Consider the following 12,427-nt stretch of genomic DNA (forward strand, 5'->3'; position numbering starts at 1 on the left):
AAAGAAACATTAAGATCTTGACATTTCATAAAGATCTCTGGTCATTTAGAAGTATTTATTTCAGGTAATATGTTTGAGGAAAATTGAATGACAGGTCATTTTCCTCTCTTTTTCCTCCCCCCCCCCCAAAAAAAGTCTGACTGAGTTATTGTTCTAGCTAGGTCACTAAGTTGCAAGACTTCTGATTTTTTTATTCTAGTCAGAGAGTTTCTGACCTTTAATAAATCATTTCTCCAAAATAGGATAGGGATAATGACCAAACCTGTAACTTCACTGATAGAGGGAACTCTGAAGTGAAGGAATTCCTTTTGCACATATAATTTGGCACCTTTTCTGCAACTTAGAAAGATGCTTAGAGTGCTGAAGGGTTAGGTGACTTGTCCAGGGACACACAGTCAGCTTATCTTGAACCAAGGTCTTCGGCTTTAGACTCTCTACCACTGAACCATACTTCCTCTCCTTAACTCCAGAGGGACCAGGCACATTAATTAAGTGATGGAAAAATTTTATTACAATTTTACTTGGAAATAAAAAATTTCATCCTAACTTTACTTTCTTTGTCTTATCATAAAAAATGTTCTGTATACTTTGATACAGCTTGGTCCCTTAAGATATTCTTAAATTCCAATCCTATTAAGGACTGTTGCCTCATCAGTGGACCTCTGGCAGTATATTAACCTAAATATAGATGTGCACCTAAAATCTATGAATGCAGCCCTAGTCTGGTTTAATACAATTTTTCAATACTATTTTTCATAAGGCTGAATTTTTTGTCAGGTGTCATATCACCTGAATTTGTTGATTTCCGTCAATATTTTTCTTTCTTTCTTTAAAGTATGCCACTATTTTCTTGGAAGCATTGGAAACTCTTCTGAAAATCCCACAAAACAAGACATGTTAAGTCCTGTAAAAAAAATCAAAGAAAAACTTGATAAAAATGATATCTTGATATTATGACCATAGTTTATGTTCTTTCAACTATATAGCAATTTGAATAGAGAAAGTTTAATGACTCTAGTTCATTGGATTCCCAATGGATTCTACTCCCTATAGAAGTCTGGGTGAGGGCTGATCCTATCCTTTCAAGGAGTCTGTTCTGGGTTTCTAAGGAATTAAGAAAAAGATCCTTGGTTATGCCTAAAAAATTTAGTTCTAGAGCTAAGAGGCTTGCTTACCTTTGTACCCACCAAACAGCAGAGTGAATTCCCAACAGGATCTAAAACCAAATAAATCTTAGGATATGAATCAATATTTGGGTGTCCTGAGATCTTTGCTGAAGGAGTTGATTGACCCTCAGAGATTTTCCTTGAATGAGATCAGCTTTAGGAAAGTAGTAAATCAATCAAATATCTAAATCAGGAGTTTTTGCCTTTTTGGCATCATGGACCTCTTTGGCAGTTTGGTGAAACCCATGGACTCCTTCTTAGAACAACATTTTCAAATGCATGAAATAAAACTACAGGATAAGAAAGGAAGTCAATTATACTGAAATTCCATTAAGAAACTCTGATTCTAGCCCATTTGGTACCTTCAGCCTGTATTTCTGTGTACATTGACTATACACTCAGACTTGCTAAAATAATAAATTGTAACAATAATATAAGATAGAAACAGAAACAGAGAAAACTCACATTATGCATATGGATGTTCAGAATATCACTGCAAGTTTGTGCTATACTATCCCCCTCACACACACCTTCTTTCCAGTATCCCAAATGACTTGTTGTTTTGGCCCAAACTAGCAAAAACCTTAAATATTCTTTCTCTCTTACAACATAGACTCCTTGAGAAAAGTTTTGAGTTGAAAGAACAAGACTATAACAAACAGATTCACTCTTTGAAGGGAGAAATTAAGATTCTAAAAGAAGAGAAATTGCAACTCCAGCATCAAATGGAGGAAGAACAAATCATTTCCAATGGATTGAAGGGAGAGGTGGCCCAGCTGACCAAGCAGACAAAGGTAGAAACCAAGATTTCACTTCTGAACTTTAGATCAAAATGTAAAGAGTAAAATTTCAAAGATGCTGATTCTTGGATTTCATAGTTAATGCAGAGAATCATGATGAATGGCATACTTTTTTGCTTAAATATTATTTTATTTTCCCTCCAATTACATGCTGTGAAATTTTTTGTATTCATTTTTATAAGAAAAAGGCAATTTAACATAGTTTATACATGAATTATCATGTTTAACATGTTTCCATATTAGTCTCAGTTGTGAAAAAAAGAAATAAATCAAAAGGAAAAAATAACCACAAGAAAAATAAAGTAATTGAAGAAAATATACTTCAATCTGCATTCAGAGTCCATCTTTTTCTGGAGATGGAGAACATTTTCCTTACATGAAGCATTTTTACTACTTGTCTTGGATCATTGTGTTGCTGAGAAGAGTTGATCATCATATAATATCACTAATACTGTGTGCATTGTTTTCCTGGCTCTACTCATTTCATTTTTTATCAATTCATACAAATCTTTCCAGGTTTTTCTGAAATCTGCCTGTTTATTTTTTCTTGCACAATAGTATTCCAAAACATTTAAATACCACAGTTTGTTTGGCCATTCCCCAATTAATGGGGATGCCCTCAATTTACAATATTTTGCCAACACAAAGAACTGTTTTACATATTTTATACACATAGGTCCTTTTCCCTTTTTTATGATCTTTTGGGGATACAGGCCTAGTAGTGGTAATGCAAAAATCAAAGATTATACATAATTTTATAACCCTTTGGGCATAATTCCAAATTTCTCTCCAGAATGGTTAGGTTAGTGAGAAAGTGTTTTTTAAGTAAGAAAGGGCTATGTAAGCATTATTGATAGTACTTTTGTGTCAAATCTAACAACTCTGACAATGGGGGCCCCCACTAGAGGGAGAAAGACCTCTGAAATCTTTGATAAAACCATAACTTTGCAAATGATAGTGTAATTTTATCTTGGGTATGTGAGATGGTAAGTTTTCAATTAAAAAAATGACTGTACAAGTTGTTACCACTGTATACTTACTTGCATATACAAACCAAAATGCAATTTTTCTACCCACCTTCAAACATAAATGTTGATTGAATTTTTGAATTTCAGTTGAAAGGTGTATATGTGTATATACAAACTTTTCCACTGAAATATCTAAAGAGACAGAGAGAGCAATAATAAGTAATTGCTAGGACAAACAAAAAAACAAAGCATTTGAAATTAACTGAAACAATCACAAAAATCAGTGGTCCATGAAGGAGCTGTAATTTTCTATGTATTCATTTAGGACTCAAACCCTTTGATGTTGTCTTAGATTTAATCCAAGTATTTGTTCAGAGGTTCTTTCTTCCGCCTTATTCAAGAGGAAAATTGTACACTCTGTTCTGTCTCTTTTTTACCTTCATTTCACATTCTTTGAGAAGACTCCTCCAATACAGTAGGAGTAAGAAAATGGGCAGATAAAAGGAACCCCTGTCTGTCCTGGTATTGGAGCTTGCTCCTTTCTTGTCTCTTGCCTGCTCTGTTATTCTTGCTAATTCTTTAGACTCTCAGATTCTGGACCTTGCCTTGCTGCCTATACTTATACTACCTGCTCGATTGTTCCTGACCTACCTGACTTTTTTGGATTCAACCTTTTACCTGCCTTTACCTAAGGTAATTTTTCCCTGTCCACTCATTTGGAACTCATGTTCTTTTGGCTGTACCTTTCTGCCAAATTCCTCCTCCCTAGCCAGATTCCCAGTCCTTGCCTCTTCTAAATAGTTCCGCCCCACTGATGCTCACCCCTGCCCCCAATCACTTAGATTGAAATTTCTTGTAGTCTGCAGTCTTCTCTCCTCTGTACAGTGAAGAAGTTACTGATTAACCTCTGCTTCCATTGAAGCTATTATGTAAATTGATTATTATTAAAGCTGATTTTGTTTGAACAAAAAATTTTATTATTCTTCATGGCCAAACCACATTTGCATTTACAAAACACAATTTGAACAATTAAACAACAGTTTTCTCTAAAGCAGTCTATGAGTTAATTACCAAATCCTTTTTGTTATGCTATATGAAAAATAGATGTTTAACATTCCTTTAAAATGCAGTGGCATCTCATGAACATGTAGTGGGGAATATCTAGTTAGGGATATGTCATTTTGGTAGCATTCCATTTATAGGACATTAGTAATTTGACATTAAAATAAGTGCGATTGTTTTAATTCAGACAATCTCGGAGTTCCAGAAGGAGATAGAACTACTTCAGACACAGAAGATAGATGTGGAGAAACATGTCCAGTCACAAAAACGAGAAATGAGAGGTAATGACAATACTGGTTATTTAGTTTATTGGCATGGCAGTTAGTTTATTATGGAATTAGGAAATGAAATATTTCACCAGCATCAGTTTATATATTTTTCAATGGATAGCTTGCCTATATGAGTCTAGACAACTAAGACCTAAAAGTATGGGAAAGAATAGCATGTCAATAATAATAATAATAATAATATAATGTAGCAATAATAATAATAATAAACATTTATGCAGTTCTTCAAGGTTTGCGAAGATCTCTATAAATATCTCATTTTAGTCTCACTACCACTCTGGGAGGTAGAAGTTATTATCCTCATTTTCCCAATGAGGAAACTGAAGCACACAGAAGTTTAGTGACTTTCCCCAGGTTCATTCAGCTAGTTAAATATCTGAAGCTGGAACTGAACCCAGGTCTTTCTGACTCCCAGTTCAGTACTCTATCCTATTTATACTTTGATTTTACTTTCAGAAAAAATGTCTGAAATTACCAAGCAACTTCTTGAAAGCTATGACATTGAAGATGTTAGAAGCAGGTAAACAAACACCACTTTACATTTCTAAGATGTTTAAAAAATGAGAAAAGAACAAATAAAAAGGGGAAAATCACTGATTTCCTTTCTGTGCTTTTCTCCAGGCTTTCTGTGGAGGATTTGGAACATTTAAATGAAGATGGAGAACTTTGGTTTGCATATGAAGGCCTAAAGAAAGCTACCAGGTGAGGAAAACCAATTTCATTGTCTTCTTCCTTCTTTCCCCTCTATTTCTTCCTTTCTCCTTCCTAGTTTTTTCTTTTCTTCTTTTTTTCTTTCTCTTCTTCCTCTTCTTTCTTATTCTTCCTCCTGTCTCCCCCTCTATTCTTTCTTCTTTCTCTTTTTCCTCTTCTCTTTATTTGGACCTCAAATAGCATTTTATTTTTGAACCTCCCTAATACATTTCAATTCAATTAACATTTATTAAACTCCTTACCTAAGAGAGAAAGTAGCAAAAGCACTGGATTTGGAGTCAAATTCCAGGTTCAAATGTAGATTCAGATCTTTACTACCTATTAAACCTTAGGCAAATCACTTACTCTCCCTGAGCCTCAGTTTCCTCAAATGTAAAATGAGAGAATGGGATTAGATGGCCTCTGTGGTTCTTTTCAGCTCATTTCTATGATCTTGAAGTTTAAATTAATATCTCCCAAATGGTGATACCTTTTTTTTTTTTTAACATCAGCAGATCATGAAAACTTGCCTACTTGAGGTATAGGGAATTTCTCATTTGCCTTCAGGAAACTTTGTTCACACCCATGAATATCACATGGTCTTTAAAGGACTAAACTAAGTAACCTGTAGTCTTATAATTAATGATTCTTAGCCTGTTGCTTGTGAATGCCATGTGCTCTAGGTATCTCCTAAATTGAGATTACCGAACCTGCACAATCTGAGTTTATATTATTAGTAGTAATAATGAAAGGTAGTATGATCTAGTGGATAGAGAATAGACCTCAAAGTCATGAAACATCTGAGTTAAAGTCCTATCTCTAAGAAAAGATGCCTACCAACACTGGAGGAGACAGTTTCCTCATCTAGGAAATTCCCTGCACTAATGAAATCATAGATCCAGCCCCTAATTGAAGCCTAAAGATAAAATATTTTGTATTTACAAAGTACATATATTTTCTCATTCAATCCTCACCATCTCCTTCTGGGATAGGTAGTATAATGGTTTTATAGGTAGTATAATACATATATATATATATATATATATATATATATATATATATATGTAGTATAGGTAGTATAATAGGTAGTATAAAATGGTTTTAAGTTGTGATTTCACTATAATGAGCATTCCTAATGTGGGAAAACAAACTTCTTTCCCCAAATCAGACCAGATCTGTCCACATGCACATAACTGTTGTCAGAGATAAGATTTGAACCCAGATCTCCCTGATTCTAAACTTAACCCTCTTATCCATTACACAACACTGTCACTACATCTCCATTTTTACAAATTAGAGGTGAACTGAGTTACTTAGTATCACTTAAGCAGTAGAGCTGAGATTCAAATCAGGTCTCTTGACTCTGAGTCTAATGTTCTTTGGCTTAATATGGTATTTAAGAGAGAAAAGCCTTGGACATTGAAGGCTAGAATGGGTATTACCCCTTTCCAATCTATTTGCCACATAGCTAATTAAAATGATATTCATCTGTCCGTGTCAGTCCCCTGTGCAAAAAGTTCCAATGCCTTCTTAATTGACTCTATGATAAAAATACAATCTCCTCTGTTTGACAATGAAAACCCTTACATTCTTGTTTCAGCCTTGTACCATTCCAGCTTCATTATACATTATTATTCCAAATAAACTCTATTCCAGGCAACCTAGAATTTTTGCTGTTTATCACTCATAATCTTTCTTCTATCTCTAAGCTTTTACACTCTCCCTCCTCTCTGTTGACTCTTAGAATTCCAAGTTTTTCTTAGAATTCATCTGGTTTTAACTCTTTCATGAAGTTTTCTGATCTCCCTATCTGTAGATGCTTCCTTCCCCACAAAATTACCTTTCATTTCTAGGTTGTTTCTCTGTATAGACTCTCAATTTGTTGATGGCCACAAGTCTTTGTTTTCTTTTTGTCCTCAGAACCCCAGAACCTAGCACTGGCTAGCATACAATCAATACTTGAATATTTGCCCCTTTCTTTGACAGAGTGTTGGAGAGTCATTTCCAATCTCAGAAGGAGAATTATGAAAAGGAGATTGAAGCACTGAACTTTAAAGTAGAGCACCTCAGTCAAGAAATCAACCATTTACAAAAATTATTTAGGGAAGAAAATGACATCAATGACAGTATCCGTCATGAAGTAACCAGACTGACATCTGAAAACATGGTAGAGTATTAACTGTATAGTAACAACATCATCTTTCTGTTCTATGGTGAAATAAAATAGTCTCTTGGTGTTGGGCCCATGGAAAGGGGCCACAATCTGTCAGCGATCAAGGTTTATTAATATACCTATAGGAAAAATCATATCTTACATATTGAGGGGAAAAAGTATGGGCTAAACTATGATTTTAAATGGTAACCAGAATTCCTTGATAAGAGAAAACCAGAGGGCTCATCTATGAGTGACAAAAAATATAATCTCTAGTTACAAAATGGACATCAAAGCATAGTCAGAGTCAGAGATGGTGAAAACAGTGCAGAGGTAAATAGATAATGCTAAGGTATCAGCAAATTGCAGATTATCTCATGCAAATTCTCTGCCTCAGACAAAGTTCTTTTATGGCATTGTTGCACTACTGGCCATGATCCTTACTTAACTTCATTAATGTCATTCTGGCTCCAGACACTCAGAAATAAAGTACTTGACACAAATTGCCTTTTGCCAGAAACAAAATAATTGGGTCAGAAAAAGTAATTAACCTTTGGTTGGTGAATACTTCAGTTCCTAGAGAATGTATTTTTACACAATCTTATTCCACTACAAAGAAGGGGCAGGGGAGGTGAGAAGGGACAGAAGGGACAACAAAGTATATAATAAATTCTTCTTCTGTATGTTTAACACCAACTTTAAAAATGACAAAATTTCAGGAAGATAGTAAACAGTATGGAATGAAGCAGGGAAATGAGGGGGAGGAATGATTTTAGTTGGCAGAGTCTAATGGCAGGTCCTAAGGTTGCAAGAAAGTATTCTGAGGTGAATGTTTTCAAGGCAAAGTACATATGGCAATCTGAAGATTGATGTTTGAAGAGTGGAGATGTGGTGATATGTTAGGTTGTTGAGTTTGGCAATATGTGGAGCAACTCTGTTTTATATGTACAATAATACTATATATTGATGTAAAGGTTTAGTATACCACAACCCTGTGGTATGGACAATGCGACCATTATTATCTTCATTTTTACAGATTAGGAAAGTAAATCTCAGAAAAATCAAATGATTTGTCCTTGGGCAATCATTGTAAGTAGTGAAATCTGCAATACTATGCAACCATTATTTTCCTGAGTTTTACAAATTAGGAAACTGAACCCAAGTGGTTAGGTGACTTGCCTACAATGAAGCCTGTAATACATCCATGGTCTTCTAATTCTATGCTCATGCATGTATATCTTAGAGGAATATCCTCTTTAAGTGAGTCTTAGATAATGCTCTCTTCAGATGGGAAGTGAATGCTTCAAAAAAGGAGGCGAATCATAGTGAGAAGAGGAAGACATGAAGATGGGTGCTTGGAGAGGTAGCAAGTGCCCAGGAATAAAAATGGTGGGTGGGTATGAGTTTATATGTGTATATTTGGTGTGTTGCATGGGAGAATGAAACCATTCATGAGTCTGCAGTATTTTGGTATCTCTATGATTTAGAAGCCCAGTATTTTAGGATGCTTGAATGACAGTCAAATAAAGCAATGAACTCTACAGATAATAAGATATTTTAGGAAAAGAAATAATAAGCATGGCTCTTTTATTCATCCTTTACTGTCTTTGTTCAGAGTTACTTTCCAGTACTTGAAACTTTTATATTCAGTGTTGAATTTGGTCATCCATGCTTTCATCATTTTGCCAGTATCTTTATTGGTCAACTCTTTGTATACAAGAGCAGCACAATTTCCTCTCAAAATTATCTTTGACTCCTTGAATAATTAACACTCACATAATTGGCATTCAGTTACTTATATAAAGCTTATAGTGAATGAATATGACTGTAAGAAAAGATCATTTGGGAATGTAGTTGGAAGTGAGCCCATCCCTCTCCCTCAGCTACCTCACAAACCTACTGTAATCTCTACTCCCTTGTGGATGCCTACAAGCAAGCAGCTGAGGATGAAATCAGTGGCCTTGGATATGCAGAAGGATATAGCTGCAGGAGCTATCAATCAATAAACATTTATAAAGCATCTGCTCTATGCCTATGATCTTCTTCAAGAATGAAGGACAAATTAGAAGTGCTAGAATACAAAAAGAGGCAAAAAGACAACTATTGTAAAGTCACATTCACAAGATAGATGCCTGTTCCTAGACAGAGAAATATTTAAGAGGTTAGAATTGTTTTGTCTGAGGAAATAGTACCTTTTAAAAATATTGGTGTAGAAAAATGCAGGGAGACTCTCCCCCACCAAAAAATTAAAACAGCAAAATATCCTAGGATTAGAAATTTTAGTTGAGAAAGAAAAAAGTTATTTCTCTAGCAGTGTGGGTGTATATGATTTCCAAAATAAGATAAACAACTTTAAGTGGATACTTTTTCAGGTTGTTGTCCCTTATGTGAGAAGATAATTTAAAGGGATTCTTATCCATGTACAACTTGAACTAGATGGCCTCTAATGATTCCTCCAAATACCTGATAATGTAATTATGGGTAAAATAGATCCTAGGTACAAGGTAAAAACACTCAATTTGCACAGGTGAGGTGAGAAAGTATATTCAGCAAGATCCAAATCCTTCTCCACAGTAATTTACAAAGCCAAGCTTGACAAGGAACACTGCCCAGTGTAGTATGGTGTCAACACATATCTTGGCAATAAGTCAAAGGAGAAAATAAATTTTATTCACCTCATTTTGGCAGGAAGTTATATATGGAAGTCCCCCAATGTCAGGTATGGATAGTGATAGTATGGCACTCTTCATTGCCAGTGAAGAATTCTCAAAACAGGGAACAACATGTGATGCCTAGGACCTTTACTTTATGTGAATAATTGGTTCAGAAGATAATTATAGGAGATCCTAAGCTCTTGAGGGCAGGAGCTGTGTCATTTAAAAAAATTATGAAAATACAATACCTTGAACATAGTAGATGAACCAAATTGTACAGCTCTGTCCTTTGAATATAAACTATTTTTTAGCCTTTGTATCTTTGCTCAGATAATATCCTATGTCTAGGATATTCTCCTTCAAGTGTCTTCCAGAAAGCTTCCCCTAACTTTCCATTTGGTTCTCAAAATGAATGTCATTGGTGAATTTCTAAAGAATTTCATAGACAAGAAGAGGATGACATCTCTGTTTCATTTCCTCAAATTTAGGTTCTTCTCCTTCCTAGTAAAGCATCGTTACTCTAATTCCTACCCCTTGAACACCATATGGAAAAAATCTTGAAAGTTCCTTTTCCCTTGGTATATAAATTTTCTCCTTCCAGTTCTGGCTTCCTTCCTTCCATGGATATGTCAAAGGTGTGATGGAGACAAAAAAAAAAGAGAACTGCTACCCTATAGCACATTATTATTTCTGTGGCTTTCCCCTCCAATATTCCAAAGCACAAAGGAAATGGAAATGACTGACCAAATGTAATAATTTAATTAAGTTGCATAAAGAACTTGAAGTTCTCCTGAATTTTCTTCCAGAATAACAGGTATTTTCATGCTTTTACTGCCTAGTTAATTGTGTTAGTTATTCTAATGTACCTTCCTTATCTTTTTGTGAAGATGATTCCAGACTTTAAACAACAGATTTCAGAACTTGAGAAGCAGAAACAGGATCTTGAAATCCGTCTAGCTGAACAGACTGAAAAAATGAGAGGTAACCTTGATGCTATATACTTTAAAAATAAATATAGGTTTCTACCATAGGGAAATGACTGGGGGTGGGGGGAGAGCCATACCTACCTTGAAACCCAAGGAAAGCAAATTAAAACAAAACTGGGACATGTATTCAGTAGTAAAGGAAGAAAGGAAGAAAAATCCTCAGAGTTCCAAATTAAGGCTTCCACTATGCATTATGAAAATAGTGACTCTGAATATCAGAGCTCTTATCTCTCTGAAAGTCTTGCTACAAAGAACTTTTAAGTTTTATTTATTTGCTGTAAAACAACTGAACTAGAAAAACTTCTTTTGCCCCATATCCTATGCAACTCCCTTCAGAAGAAATCATTTGGCCTCTTCAAAGTTACATATAAAGAATTCTTTCTTCACCAAGGAAAAATATTTTGGAAAATGTTGGGAATATTAATCAGATTGTCCAATAATAGTTAGCTAACATTTACACAGCACTTCATTTTAATGTGTTTTATGTTTTCCTCCTCATTTGATCCTTATAATCACCCTGTGAAGTATGTAATTCTAGTTTATTATTTCTATTTTATATGTAACTTTATATGTAAAGTGAAGATAACAAAGATTAGATGTCTTATTTAAGGTCATATAATTAACAGACTGAAGACCCTAGGTATTCTGATCCCCCAACAAGAAGTAATCTTTCCACCATATCAAACTACCTCACTGTTGATGTGCATAAAAGTTCAATGCCTTAAACAAGGTACTCTAATGAAAATGGACATGTACTGTATTCTTTAGCCCCTGGGCCCTATGTCTAAGATTTTTTTTCCCTCTATCTCTAAGCTTCCTCCAAGAAGTTTTCCCAAATACTCAATCTGGTTCAAAATAGAGTCCTAAGGAACTTCATAGACTAGTTCCTTTGCTTTTGGTGGTGATGGGAAAGAGGATGCCTCCTCTTTATTTCTTCAACTAGAGTTATTTCTCATTTTTAATATAACACTTATTTTCATCCCTTCTCCTTGAAGACCACATGAAAACAATCCCATTGGTTCCTTTTCCCCTGATATATCAATTTTCTAATCCCAGTTCTGACCTCCTTCCTCCCTTGAAGAGATGAGTACAACAAAGAAACCATCAAGGGTATGACAGGGATGAAAACAATCTGAGAACTGCTACCCTACTCTGCATTATTATTTCTGGTGAGCCTAGGTTGAATTGCTCTCTAGGAATTAATAATCTAATACTAAGGTGATATATAGACACAGACATAAAGAGAGCATATACTCACCAAATGTGTTGACCTTTCTCATGAAGGAAATTCAGTTCAGTATAATTTAATGAAGTCATCTAAGTATATGGATATATCCATGTGTGTCTGTGTGAGTGTATGTCTATGTATGTGTTGGTCATACACTGCAAATGTACAACAAATTGGGCCCAAATTGTGACAGGAGGAGGAGAGTGGAATGGATTGCCTTTGGGAAACTGCAGTGTTTAATGTCCATAAACTTCTCCCTGAAACTGGAGACCTGTCTTTTTAATACCAGTTTCCCATCAATAGTGTTGTGTGACTGCCTGTACTAAAATAGTAGTTTCCAAAGCCTTGAAAATTAAAAAGAAACTATTTATAAAATGCAAGGGTTTTAAGGGGAATGAGGGTGGGTAGATATACCCTGTCCTTAAGAAATTTGC

The 12,427-nt window shown here is 34.9% G+C and overlaps 1 protein-coding gene across 1 annotated transcript in view; it reads left to right on the plus strand.

The window, feature by feature from the left end:
* The window catches only part of MYO5C (myosin VC), a 137,464-nt gene that overhangs the window by 91,567 nt on the left and 33,470 nt on the right, over positions 1-12,427 (plus strand). The window contains exons 25-30 of the mRNA XM_074234664.1: positions 1,780-1,960; positions 4,184-4,277; positions 4,740-4,803; positions 4,905-4,985; positions 6,960-7,140; positions 10,667-10,760. Of these exons, the coding sequence (XP_074090765.1) occupies positions 1,780-1,960; positions 4,184-4,277; positions 4,740-4,803; positions 4,905-4,985; positions 6,960-7,140; positions 10,667-10,760 (695 nt within the window). The remainder of the gene's footprint in view (positions 1-1,779; positions 1,961-4,183; positions 4,278-4,739; positions 4,804-4,904; positions 4,986-6,959; positions 7,141-10,666; positions 10,761-12,427) is intronic.

This window comes from Macrotis lagotis, chromosome 4 (assembly GCF_037893015.1).
Source record: "Macrotis lagotis isolate mMagLag1 chromosome 4, bilby.v1.9.chrom.fasta, whole genome shotgun sequence".
In the NCBI taxonomy this organism is placed as follows: domain Eukaryota; kingdom Metazoa; phylum Chordata; class Mammalia; order Peramelemorphia; family Peramelidae; genus Macrotis; species Macrotis lagotis.